Source organism: Gossypium raimondii, chromosome 12 (assembly GCF_025698545.1).
Source record: "Gossypium raimondii isolate GPD5lz chromosome 12, ASM2569854v1, whole genome shotgun sequence".
Taxonomy (NCBI): Eukaryota; Viridiplantae; Streptophyta; class Magnoliopsida; order Malvales; family Malvaceae; genus Gossypium; species Gossypium raimondii.
The window spans coordinates 13,006,008-13,019,043 of NC_068576.1; the positions used below are offsets into that span (position 1 = coordinate 13,006,008).

The window sequence follows — 13,036 nt, forward strand, 5'->3', positions numbered from 1 at the left end:
AGAAAAACAGGTTCGGGAGTCAGTTACGTACGAGGAAGGATTAGCACCCTCGTAACGCCCAAAATTTGGTACCAAGTTGATTAATTAGTGTCTTAAGGTTGAAAATTTTTAAAATATAATCTTTAAAAAAACTTAAAGCGTTGCGTATTAAGACCCTTCTCAATTTAGAGAAGCAAAAATGTCACACCCAATACATTAGGGCGCAACATTCTAATTTCCTCCAAAATGAATTGGGCCAAAATACTAGTGCAATAAAACTTTAAAAGAACATCCACTTATCCAAGATTTAAGAAATCACACCCAACGTTAGGGCACGATTCCTCTAAAATCCCAAACTTGGAATATTTCCTTTACTTTAAAAGAACATCCACTTATCCAAGATTTAAGAAATCACACCCAATACGTTAGGGCACGATTCCTCTAAAATCCCAAACTCGGAATATTTCCTTTATTATTTTTTTTAAATCTTCATTTCGAGAAATCAATACGTCACATCCAATACGTTAGGACACAACGTGTTGAATTCCCAATAATGAGTTCTTATTTTAGTTGGTTTAAAGAGCAATCATTGATCATTAGATTTTCAAAAAACTTCGAACCCAATACGTTAGGGCTCAATTTCCTTGAGAAATCCTAAATACGAGTATTATCTCTATTTTGAGAAATTTGATTTTAAAAAAAATTGAGTAAAAAATGTAATGTTATGACACTTTAAATATATAATGCAATAATAAATATTATGATAGCATAGAAATAATACAAATATATAAACAAATAAGTACAATAATGGCATGCAAAATATCAAATAAATGGGCAAGATAATAAAAATATGTAAACCTAAATCAATGGAAAAATAATTGAAATAAATAAAAAATGTATACATATACACATAGAAATATATAGGTTTAAAAGAACTAAATAATATCTACATTATCAAAGTTAATGAATAAATATATATACACATGAGAAAATATTAGTTGCAAAAAAAGTAATAATAATAAATATATAAAAATATACATATATATAGGTTTTTTTTTTAAAAATAAGGAAAAAATATTATTAATTGATAATAAAAAATAATGATAAAAAAACTAAATTGAATTGCAGTTTAAAAAAATGGGTAAAATCCACAAATAGTAAAAATCAAAGGACTAAATTGAACGCGCGAATTACATAGAGGGGCTGGAAGGGAAATTTTCCCTTCTCCTCTAAAACGACACCGTTCCAGTAGAATTAAATTGAAATGGAAAATAAATTAAAGAACAAATTTAAAAACACAAAAAAAACCTAATTGGAAATTCATTAAAAGGCGGAGGGGTCAAAAGCGCAATTTGCCCCTCCGCATGAAAAACGCGAGGATCCTAGGTTCGGGTCGGGTCGACACGCGGATCCTCCCCTCAAAACGGCGCCGTTTCAGTTGGCTATTTAAGCCAAAATTAAAACAAAAATTTCATTTCAAAAACAGTTTTTAAAAAAAACCAAATTCTTCTAAAAAAAAACTCTCTCAGCCCCTCAGTCCTCCGACCATCGATCGGTCATCGGCCAGTCATCGGCCACCGCGTCGGCCGCCGATCTCCGGTGCCGGCACCACCGTCTGCGGTGGCCGAAAAGGGGAAAAATTTCCAGATTTGACCCTCTAGACCCCCTGAGCCTAAATCCGGGCTCAAATCTCACAAAACTCCAACGGAAGTCCCCTTAAAAGCACTAAAACCTTTCGGCTTCCGATCGTCTTTCATCGGAGACGACACCCTCGGCCATCCACGGCGATCTAGGGCTCCGAAACACAGGTTGTGTCTTCTCTTCCCCTATTTATTTTATTTGCATGCATATAATGGTAAAAATAATAATAATAAATACAACAATAAGTAAAAACTGCAAACAACCTTCAATTCGTTTGTTTCTCTCCTTGTGTTGTAAAAAAAAAGCTTTTTTTATTGATTTCGAAATCCGGCCTTCGTTACAGTATATTCGATGGCCTTTTATAGCCATATGAAACTAAAACAACAATAGAAACAAGAAATTTGCTTGATTTGATCTTGATTCGATTTAATTTTCTTTCCTTTCTTGTGTTTGCAGGTGAAGATTCGGCTACGGCGCAAACGAGCTTGGTGGTTGCGGCGTAGATGACCTAGAAACCCTAGTGTTTCTAATTTTTTTCGGGCCATTGTATTTGGGCCTGTTTTATTCCAGTTTGGGCCATGTATTTTGGGCCACCTTATTTGGTTTTGGACTTGTAAAAAAACTGGACTTTTATTTATTAAGGGCCGGGCAAATTTTAGGCATTACAAGTTGAATTACTGATTACAGCTTTAATCCATTACAGCTCTATTCAATTACAACTCTATTCCATTACAGTAAACCAAACATACCCTAAGAGAGTCTTGAACAGTATTGCATTGGACCCCTCTTTTTTTGATTTGCTTATGTTTAATTAGTTTATGTTCGTTGTTTTCCTGTTTACTAAAAAAAAAGGGTAAACAAAATCTCTTTGTAGGATTTCAATATTCTTCTAAGAAATATTTTCCATTTTTCTATTTTTTATGTCAATTTTATAGAATTTTTTTTAATTGGGGAGGTTCTTTGAGATTTCGTACTTTGTTTTTTTTATTTAAATCCTTCGCAACATCTTTTTTACCATTTTAAAATTTAAAATTTGCCTAATTTTTTAGGCATAATTGTAAAAAAAAAACCCTCAACGTTTAGGGGCTTTTGGTTTTGTGCCCTTGACCTTTTTATTTTTTTATTGACACCCTCAACATTACAATTTTTTAAGAAATCCATCCAATTTTAACGGTCAACGTGAGTTGACTGTTAATCAAACTGTAGGTCAACATAATAGCCCATGTGGCATGCCACATAGCGCAGGACGTCATAGATGACGTCATCTATTTAGCAAAATTTTTTCTCTCATTTTCTCTCTTGCCAAACGCCATTTTTTATCTTCAAAACATATGGTTGGAGTAACTGGAGATGAATGCAACCCGGTTTCAACAAAAAACTCGAACCCGGAATCCATTTGCTTTACCAACGATGCTGAGTTTGTGGATCAAGATCCAGGTCACTCTTTCGAAGCTGTTGAACAACAAGAATAAACCACACAAATCCATGATTTAGCTCCTTAAATGAAAAATGTCTCCCTAATTTTTCAGTTTTACATTAAAAAAACATCGCAGTTCAAAATTTTGAATCGTTTAAAAATAACGATTGCAAAGAAAGCAGATGAGATCTGAAAAAAAAAAGTAAAAGTACCTTTTTGTGAGAATCCATGGAAGAAACAGGAAAGTAATGTCGCTTAGGAACTTTAACAAGCCTTAAGGAAGAAAAATCAAAATCCTGAACGACAATATCAGCCGTTGATTCTTGTGATTGTTTTTGAGTGAGGGTTAGAGTAGTAGAGGATGAAGAAGAAGTATCATGATGATCGATGATAATGTTATTATTTTGTTGATTCGAAGAAGAAGGAATCAAACGGCGACGTTGAAACCAGCGACGAACACCGTCCACGAGACTTCCACTTCCCCCCATGTACTCTTTTTTATTTGGATTCATAGCCAACCAATATCAACATTAATAATTCCCTTAATAATTTTTGACTGGTCAGCATAGCCAGCTGTGGTGTCTAGGTTGTCAACATCGTAATCAAAGTTGAATTTTGTTTCAAGTGGAAAAGGGGCAATGTCCCTTTTAATAATGTATATATGCTTATAAATATAGTTGCTGTCATTGTGGAAGCCTAATAGAAATTGTTATTCGAGGCTTCGTCTGTAATCTTGAAGTTTCTACTGACCATGTTTAGGTGGTAGATTTATTTTTCATCTTAGCTAGCCTGAAACTTAAGCATCACTTCTTTTTGTTTTTACAGTAGTTCCAATGATAAAAAAATAAGAAACATTTAGCCCATGGCTACCTACAAAAAACAATCTTTGACAAGAGAGAAAATGAGAGAAAAAAATGACAGCCGACAGTGGAGGAAAAAATAATGATTTTAAGTTGAAAGTGTGGTGTGGGTTTACAAAAATTGCACAAAAGCATGATTATAATCATGGTAATTGATATTCTTGTAGATGAAATGAGCTAACCATATGTTTTGAAGAAGAAAAATGGTGTTTGGCAAGAGAGAAAATGAGAGAGAAAAAATGGCAGCAACTATGTGTTTTGAAGAAAAAAAGTGGTGTTTGGCAAGAGAGAAAATGAGAGAAAAATTTTGTTAAATAGATGATGTCATCTATGAAGTCATGCGCTTATGTGGCATGCTACATGGGCTATTTTGTTGACCTATAGTTTGATTAATGGTCAACTCATATTGACCGTTAAAACTAGGCTGATTTCTTAAAAAATCGTAATGTTGAGGGTGTCAATCAGAAAATAAAAAGGTCAATGGCACAAAATCAAAAGCCCCCAAATGTTGAGGGTTTTTTTTGCAATTATGCCAATTTTTTATTTAAAATTTGAAAAGAAATGTTATTATAGCCTTATAAACTTGATAAAGGGTCGGCACACTAAAATTGTTAAAGGGTAGAAACCCTAATTTTGCCTTATGATTGGATTTAGAGACGGGCCAGGTCTGCATCAAACTTTGAAAACAGGCCAAAATGGACCATTATCAGACTAAAAGGGCCAAAACTAGACCATTTTCTGACCTTAAATCAGGCTTTAAAAATTAGCTTCAAAATTGGACCTTATTGCAAAAAAAATCTAAATTGGGCACATTGGACCTTATGGAAAATATTAAAATTGAGTTTTTGCACCGGTCAAATGATGATAATTAAAAATTAATTTTAAAACAAAATTGAATTTAGTTTTAAAAATTCAATTTTATTTAAAAACAATTTCTAACTATCTCTTTTATTTAAAAATATCCACACTTCCTGCGAAATTCTCATTAACATAATAATTGATTAAATATTTTACTAGACCCAAAATGAATTTAGATCAGAATAAAATAAATTCAAATCAAATCAGAATAATATTTTCAATTAAAAATTAATTGAAAACTTAATTTAACTTTAAATCAAAATTTAATTTTATCCAAAGTTAAACTAAAAACTCAATTTGGTCCTTTAAATTTCATTTTAAAATCTAAAATTAGAATAAAATGCAACTTAGTGTTGATTTCAACTTGTCTAAAGCCAATTCATTACATAATTTGGGTCAAAGGGCTCAGACAAAATTAGGTGCTTACAATTTTGTTTATTTGTGGGTTTAACTTAGAAATGGTGCTATTTTATGTGAGTAAAAGAAATAAAAATAATACAAAAATATTTAAATATTAATTATTGATACACTAACAAAAATGTAAACAATTTTGATTAATTTAGATTTTGGTTATGTTGGTATAGTTTAGATTTTAGAACTCATATATAACTAGTTCAGATCTTTAGGAGAATGGTTTTTTTTTTAAATAAGTTAAATTACATATATAATCCTTTTAATACATTATTTGTTTTAAAATTTTCATCATTCAGTAATTTTTCAATTTAGTTATACCCGATTAATTTGTAACATTAACTTAATCAAGAGTTTGAATAATAGTATAAAAATCTTAACTTTAAACGTTAAAAAGTTATGTCGATAAGGACTTGACATTGTTAGCAAAAGTTAGGCCTTCGGGCCCTTAAATACCTAGTTTCTGGTCCACCATGAATAATTGCCCCATGTTTTTTTGTTCATTTGTGTTTTTGTCAAGGTAGACAATACCATATTAGTGGATATACCGTTTTTCTATTGGTATGTAAGGGATTGATCTATTTTGGTGTATCATTTCAGGTTTATTCTTATTTTAAAAAATATTTAATATATGTATATAAAAAATATTTACAAATATCAAATAATAAGGTTAAATAAATCTCAAACATAAAATACTCGTCAAAAATAAAATTTTGGTTGAAGTGGCAAAGAAAATATTTTAAAAAAGTTAGTGCTATGGGTTCAAATTAGATGTGATCATGGGTCGGGCCAGGCCCACACAAAATTTTAGGCTCGATTTTTAGGCCCAAGCCCGGCCCAGCCCGAAATATGGGCCTAAAAAATTGTCCAAGCCCAGCCTGAGAGAAAATTGCTAAGCCCGAGCCCGGCCTGGCCCAGCCCATATTAAATATATATTTAATATCTATAAAATATATATTTGATTAAAATAAAAAATATATTTAATATATAATTCGGGCCGGGCCGGGCTCGGGCAAAAAAAGTTTTACCCGAGCTCGGCTGTTTTCTAAACGGGCCTAATTTTTTTGCCCAAACCCATATTTCGGGCCGATATTTTTACCCGAACCCTCCCATTTTTTGGGTGGGCCGTCGGGCCGGGCCAGGTAGCCCAACCCATGATCACATCTAGTTCAAATCTCACCGTACTTAAATTTTAAGATTAAAAAAACTCATTACTTATATAAAATATTCTTTAATAAACTTCGCTAATGCAATCCATCATCGCATATTGTGTATAAAACAATTCATAATTCAATAAATTCAAAATAAAAATTTTAAATTATCTTTTTGGCACTACAAGTAAATAATAAAAATGAAGATTTAAATTTTAAATATATTTTAAAATTATTTTTTCAAATAAATAATAAATAAATAAACTTAAATTTAAATTTAAAATATATTTTAAAATTATTTTTTTGGTATCGGCTAGTACACCATATTCCGGCTAATATGGATGAAATCAATCAGTATGCACCAGTATAATGGATATCGATTAGAATTTACATCGGAACAGAACATAAAGTTTATTTTTATGATTTACTACTAGAACATAGTGTTTCAGCTATATGGGCAATACCGGGACAATACCGGCCACTAGGGTTTCTATATTGGTTTGATTCTTTAATCATGCGTTTATAATTATATTATATTGCATTTGTATTTATAAACTCTAAAAATACTAAAACAATATTATTGGATTTTAAACACTTTAATAATATTTCATTATTATATTATTAATAAATAAAACATTTTAAAAATAAAATCACCAAATATAACAACAAAAAAATTTTAAAATAAGTATAATTTAATAAATTAAAAAAATAATTTTCCATTTCTGTTTTTTAAATTATATAAATTCCTTCATGATTTAATTTCAATCTCTTTAATAACTTTCTATTAAATAAACAAGATGTTGTTACACTTGAACTATCTAAATCGAGCAAGTGACTTATGAACAATACAACTAGATCCCTCGAAAGGACCCCACACAAAGATTCTTCTCCCGAGACAACAGTCAAACGTATCCAACTCATTAACTGTCACCTCAAACTCCTATCACAACGTCCCATCTGAAGTTGCACAGGGTGAATCATAGCAGCACCCTAACTAGACTTAAATTATCAGACCACTTGACCACTTCCCACTAATAATAGCTTGACAATAAGTACCAAGGGATAAGTTACTAAGAGTATATAAGATGCAAAAGGACCAAATGGCAAAAGGATCTCTCCTTCACCACTCACTCAAACTCTTTCTCCCTTTCTTCTCATTATTCTCATCTTTGGCCACCATATCATGCCCAACGGTTCTCCACCTTGTACAAAACAAGGTGAACTGTGCATCTCTACCACCTTCTCCGTTTTATCCTAATTACCGTCAACAATTGATATGGAGAGTGTGGACTCACTTTCGCCGTGATACCTCTCTGACTGCAAACCCAGAAACCACACCATTCTTACCAATCAAGTTAACCAAACCCAAAATATCAACTAGACCTAGCCAACCCAAAATTTTAATTGGAACATACTACTACGAACTTTACAATCAATACGATCCACGATACATATACCATCTAGAGATATTATGAAACTTATCCCAACTACCTATTTCCAAATCAAAGCTACACAACTCAAAACCAAAATTTAGTTCCTAACAGTTCTCTGAGTTACAAAAACAATTATGAAATATGCAAGAGTCTTTAGATAGTCCCAGGAATCTCAACAGCAACAACTGGCTTATCAACGGCAGCAGGAGCTACTACAATACAGTATGAAAGAGCTGTTGAATGCTTAGCACTAGGAAAGAAGACAACACTGATGAGGAAGAAAGCTTCCTCCATTCGCCAAGAGCAGGATTACAACTTGAACTGTGAAGCCCTACGACATGGGGACGTAGCAAAAAACCTTGTAGAAAATAGGGGAGCACCATAGAAAAGAGTCCTAGAATATGTTTATCAACGCGTTTCAACATGGGAGGCAGCATGGAAAAGTGGAGTAAAAATCCTTCGGTAAGAGTTATAAGAGCTATAAACTGCGTAGCTTGGTTATACTGAATAGATGCTAGATGCCAACACCCCTTTGGCGCCTCATATCACTAATAAATTGTATCCAACCAATTTCAAGCTCCCAAAAGAAATGTCCAACGAGAGAAAGGACCCAATGGATCCACCTTTTACAATTTAAAAGCTACATGGAAATTTTAGGCCATCAGAAGAGTTGAAATGCAAGGTATTCCCGTTAACGTTCTGAAACAACACGAAGAATCGGTACAACTCTTTGTAAGTAGGGTCAATTACCAATTTTTAGGAGCTTTCTAAATTCTACATGGGTTACTCCTGGCCAACAAAACTGCGTTGAAATCAAAGTAGGGCCTGTTGGCAGTGAAGCATCAACTGGAGAGCCCCTTAGGGAGTTTATTCGAAGGTTTAGTCAGGTAACCTTGGAGATAAAAGACCTCATTGATGATTGGGCCAAATCGGTATTCATTGCTGGCCCTGATCACCAATTCTTAAAATATGCTTTAGCAGTCAACATGCGAGAGGAGTTGTTTCAGTTGTATGACATGACTGTTGTTGACACCATTTTTAGGATGAAAAATTGGGTCGACTTGGTTTTGAAAAATGGAACGGGAGTCGCCACCAATCCTTTTTATGAGGTGTGATTGGATCACCTCGAAAAGTAGTTGTTTTTAATAAAAGGGTTTGATTTTATTAAAACAACAAGTTTGGTCCACGAAATTTAGAAAAACGGGTTCGGGAGTCGGTTACGCACGAAGAAGGATTAGCACCCTTGATACGCCCAAAATTGGTACCTAGTTGATTACTTAATGTCTTAGTGTCGAAAAACTGAAAACTTTAAAGAAATTTAAAAATATGATCCTTATATTAAAATGTTGAAAATTTTGGGAAAAGGGGCACGTTCCACGTTAATCGAGAAAGAAAGCATCATATCCAGTAAGTTAGGACACAATGTCTCGAATTCCCGATACGCGAATGAATGCTAAAATTTTATTTATTTTAAAAGATATTTTCTTATCTCGGGTTTAGGAAAGGGATCATGCCCAGTAAGTTAGGACACGATCTTTTCTTAATTCTCGAGATCATTTAAAACTTGAGTTTGAAAAGATTCGTAGATTTAGATTTATTGTGAAAATCGAAACCCAGTAAGTTAGGGCCCGATTTTCTCGAATCCAAACACGAAATGCCATTTAAAAAAATATTATATCGAGTAAAACAAAACACAAAATCATAGTGAAAGCAAATTACATTTTTATGCATGGCAAAATCTTAATGAAGACAAAAGCATAAAATGATATGAGCAATAGTAACAATAATAAATAAAAGTCAAACCTACGATCATAACAATGCATACAAACAAATAAATTAAAATATTTGTTCAAAGTAATAATGAAAATGAAATAAATAGTGAACACGAATAAAAATACAAAGAGATATATATATGTATATAAACATAAATTAAAATATGTGTGTATATGTATATGTATTTACTAAAATAAAATATGTATGTATAAAAGTATAAAATACAAATAATATATACATCATAGGCGCATTTATATCTATATAAACTTAAAAGAATATGTACACGCACATATAAGAAAATGTAAAAATTTAAAATGTATAAATATTATATAAGAATATAAAATATGAATGTGTGTATATCCTTACAAAAATAAAAAGTGTGCACATATATTAAACATAAAGTGTAAAATATATAAGTATGTACATATATATATATATATAAAAAACAAGGTTTTGGAATGAGACATAAAATGTAGCAGAATAAAAAATAATAATAAATAACATTAATCATAGCAATATTAAATGAAATACATAAAAAATGAGAAATACTAAAATGAATTTCAGAATGATATTTGGGGTCTTAAATTGCAAACACATAAAATAAGATCGTAAGGGACGGAAATAAAGCGCGTTCAAAGTATGAGGGACTCGCGAGGAAATATATCCCAGTCCCAATACGCTGCGTTTTAACAGAAAGGCGGCATATGGTCTAAGGACCAAATCGAAATGGGAGCTAAACTCACAGGCCGAATTTATAAAGTAAATAAATAAGCAAAAGGACGAAATCGAAATAAATAAAAATACGGATGGATCAAAGGCGCAAATAGCCCATTTCATGTAAACGCGGATCCCCACAGAGCGGTCGGATCGCATGCGGTCATGGGGCCTCAAAGCAGCGCCGTTTAATGAAAACTTAACCCCCTCTTAACCTAGTGCATTCACCTCAAAAATAAGAAAAGAAAAGAATCCTTCTTCTCCTCATTTTGTTACTTAGACCTAGGCCATCATCGCGCCTCCATGGCTGGCCGGAGTTCTTGAGAACGGCCTCTCGGCCTCCTTCTGCAGGCGTCCCAAGGCTAAACCTTCTCGACCACGGGACCAAAGAGGAAAAAGGTAAAACACCTCCTTTTCGCCCAACTCGGTGGATCGCCAAGGTGGGACTCGGCACCGATTCGTCGGCGGTCAGTATTTCCTTTTCTTTTCTCTTTTAAATTCCTTTTTATTATTAAAAAGGTATTGAAACAAGTAAATGAAAATAAAAATAAAATAAAAATAAAATAAAGAAGATGAAAACAAATAGAAAAAGGATTGGAATCGGGCCTTTTCTTAGATTTTTAGATATGCTTTTGTCCGATTATTCCATTTTCTTTTCGTTTCTGTTTTTGCGTGTAAATGATGAACATAGAAAGGAAATAAAAACAGATTAAAAGGAGCATGAATGGGTAAATCTCAACCTTTTTGATTTCTGTTTTCTTGTTCACCAGATAATCCAAAAAAAAAAACCTCCTCACTGAATTACATTTAGTTCGGCTTTTATAGCCAACTATGTTATTTTCTTTTTACTCTATTCTCTTGTTCTTTTCCCTGTTCTCTTCTATCGTTTTGTCCGGTTTGCGTGTTTTGGGCAAGGTCAGCGGTGTTGGAAGGATAACCCGACCATTTTGTGCAAAATCGATGGCGTCTGTCATGCTTGAGCGTGAAGTACGCTGCGAGCAAGAGAGGACGTCTGGCGACCGAGGTCGTGGTTGAGGGTTGAACTAGGTTAGGGTTTTGACATTTTGGGCTAGGTTTGTAGTAGGCTGTTTGGGTTACAGCTGCCCCTCTTTGTTCGTTGTCGTGTAACGAGAACAGAGCAAAGACTAAGAAAGGCCCATTTTGCCCGATCTTACCAAATCTTGATTTCTTGGCACCTTTTTCCTTTAGGTAGCCTCATTCCAGTCCACTGTGTCTTGTCGCTTCGATCCACTCTACTATAACTTCGGATACGACTTGTAGCTTCAATCTACTCTGCTACGACTCCATGAGGTTGAGGTTTGTTTTTAGTCTGCTCTACCACTGCTTAGGGAGATAAGATTGGTGGCTTAAATCTGCTTCACTACTGCTTAGGAAGATGAGATTTGCCGTCTTCGATCTGTTCCATTACTGCTTAGGGAGATAGGATCTAACATCTTTGACCTGCTCCACTACTGCTTAGGGAGATAGGACTGGTGGCTTAAATCTGCTTCACTACTGCTTAGGAAGATGAGATTCGCCGTCTTCAATATGCTCCACTACTGCTTAAGGAGATAAGATCTACCATCTTTGACCTACTCCACTACTGCTTAGGGAGATAAGATCTGCCATCTTCGACCTGCTCCACTACTGCTTAGGGAGATAGGACTGGTGGCTTAAGTCTGCTTCACTATTGCTTAGGGAGATAGGATTCGCCGTCGTCGATCTGCTCCACTACTGCTTAGGGAGGTAAGATCTACCATCTTTGACCTGCTCCACTACTGCTTAGGGAGATAAGATCTGCCATCTTCGACCTGCTCCACTACTGCTTAGGGTGATAGGACTGGTGGCTTAAATCTGCTTCACTATTGCTTAGGAAGATAAGATTCGCCATCTTCGATCTGCTCCACTACTGCTTAGGGAGATAAGACTGGTGATTTTGTTCTCTAGGGAATACGACCTGCAAAATCCATTTCATGGACCTGTTTATGCCTAGTGTTTAGGATGTCACGATTAGAATCACATGCTCCTGACTAGATGTGTATGAATGATATTTGCATGAATGTGGAGTGTCATGAGAATGATTCCTTTTTAAAGTTTGGGTTATCGTTGCTCGTTGTTCATCAAGGTTCTATCACTGATGCCTTCTTATTCAGCAAGTATCTTTGACAGAAGATTCAAAGAAATAGTCTCAATTTAGACTATCCTTTTCTCAAATGTTTTCAACCCTCGAGTTTGGTCAGTTCTAAACAATAGTCCTGTTTCAGGTCCTCGTATTATTTAGAAACTTGCAGAGTAATATGCAAAACTCCTGTTGCATGAGTATTGTCAGCCCAATAATCGTTACTTCAATGAAAATGTTTGAATAAGATTACCAAAATGGACAAGATGGAATATTGTTAAGAGCAAGGCTCTAAACAAATAAATCAATCAAGATAACAAATTTTGTTAAGATGAATAAGATGAAAAAGATTATCACAATGGGTAAAAATGGAAATTAATTGAGAGTAAAGCTCGAATGAGCAAATTAATCAAGATAGAGATTTTGCTAAGATACAAAAATGAATAAGATGAAAACAGTGCCCCAGATATCACAACGTGAGCTTCTAAAATCCTAAACTTTTTGAAGACCCTTTGAACTTAACATGTGTTTAGAAGTCCTAAAAGACTTCGTTGATGCCCCAAGCTGTAGTATCTCTCCTCTTATTAACTTGGAGATGACAAGATTACTGTATGCCTCATCTTGATCAAAAATTTGAACTGCCCATTCCTGGGTTTTCAATTCAATACCCCTTTGGTCTC

At 33.9% G+C, this 13,036-nt stretch overlaps 1 protein-coding gene across 1 annotated transcript; it reads right to left on the reverse strand.

Moving 5' to 3' along the window:
* Window positions 1–2,273: 2,273 nt before the first annotated feature.
* Window positions 2,274–3,542, reverse strand: LOC105763340 (mitogen-activated protein kinase 8-like). Its single transcript, XM_012581538.2, has 2 exons — window positions 3,250–3,542; window positions 2,274–3,072 (listed from the first exon to the last, which is right to left on the reverse strand). The coding sequence occupies exons 1-2, from the start codon at window positions 3,523–3,525 to the stop codon at window positions 3,022–3,024; spliced, it is 327 nt and encodes a 108-aa protein (XP_012436992.2). The 5' UTR covers window positions 3,526–3,542; the 3' UTR covers window positions 2,274–3,021.
* Window positions 3,543–13,036: the final 9,494 nt, after the last annotated feature.

Excerpts from the sequence above, each read along its gene's own strand:
- LOC105763340 (XM_012581538.2), bottom strand. The coding sequence starts at position 3,525 with ATGGGGGGAAGTGGAAGTCTCGTGGACGGTGTTCGTCGCTGGTTTCAA. Across the intron at positions 3,073-3,249 it reads CCATGGATTCTCACAAAAAG|CTTCGAAAGAGTGACCTGGA; the intron begins GTACTTTTACTT and ends GTTGTTCAACAG.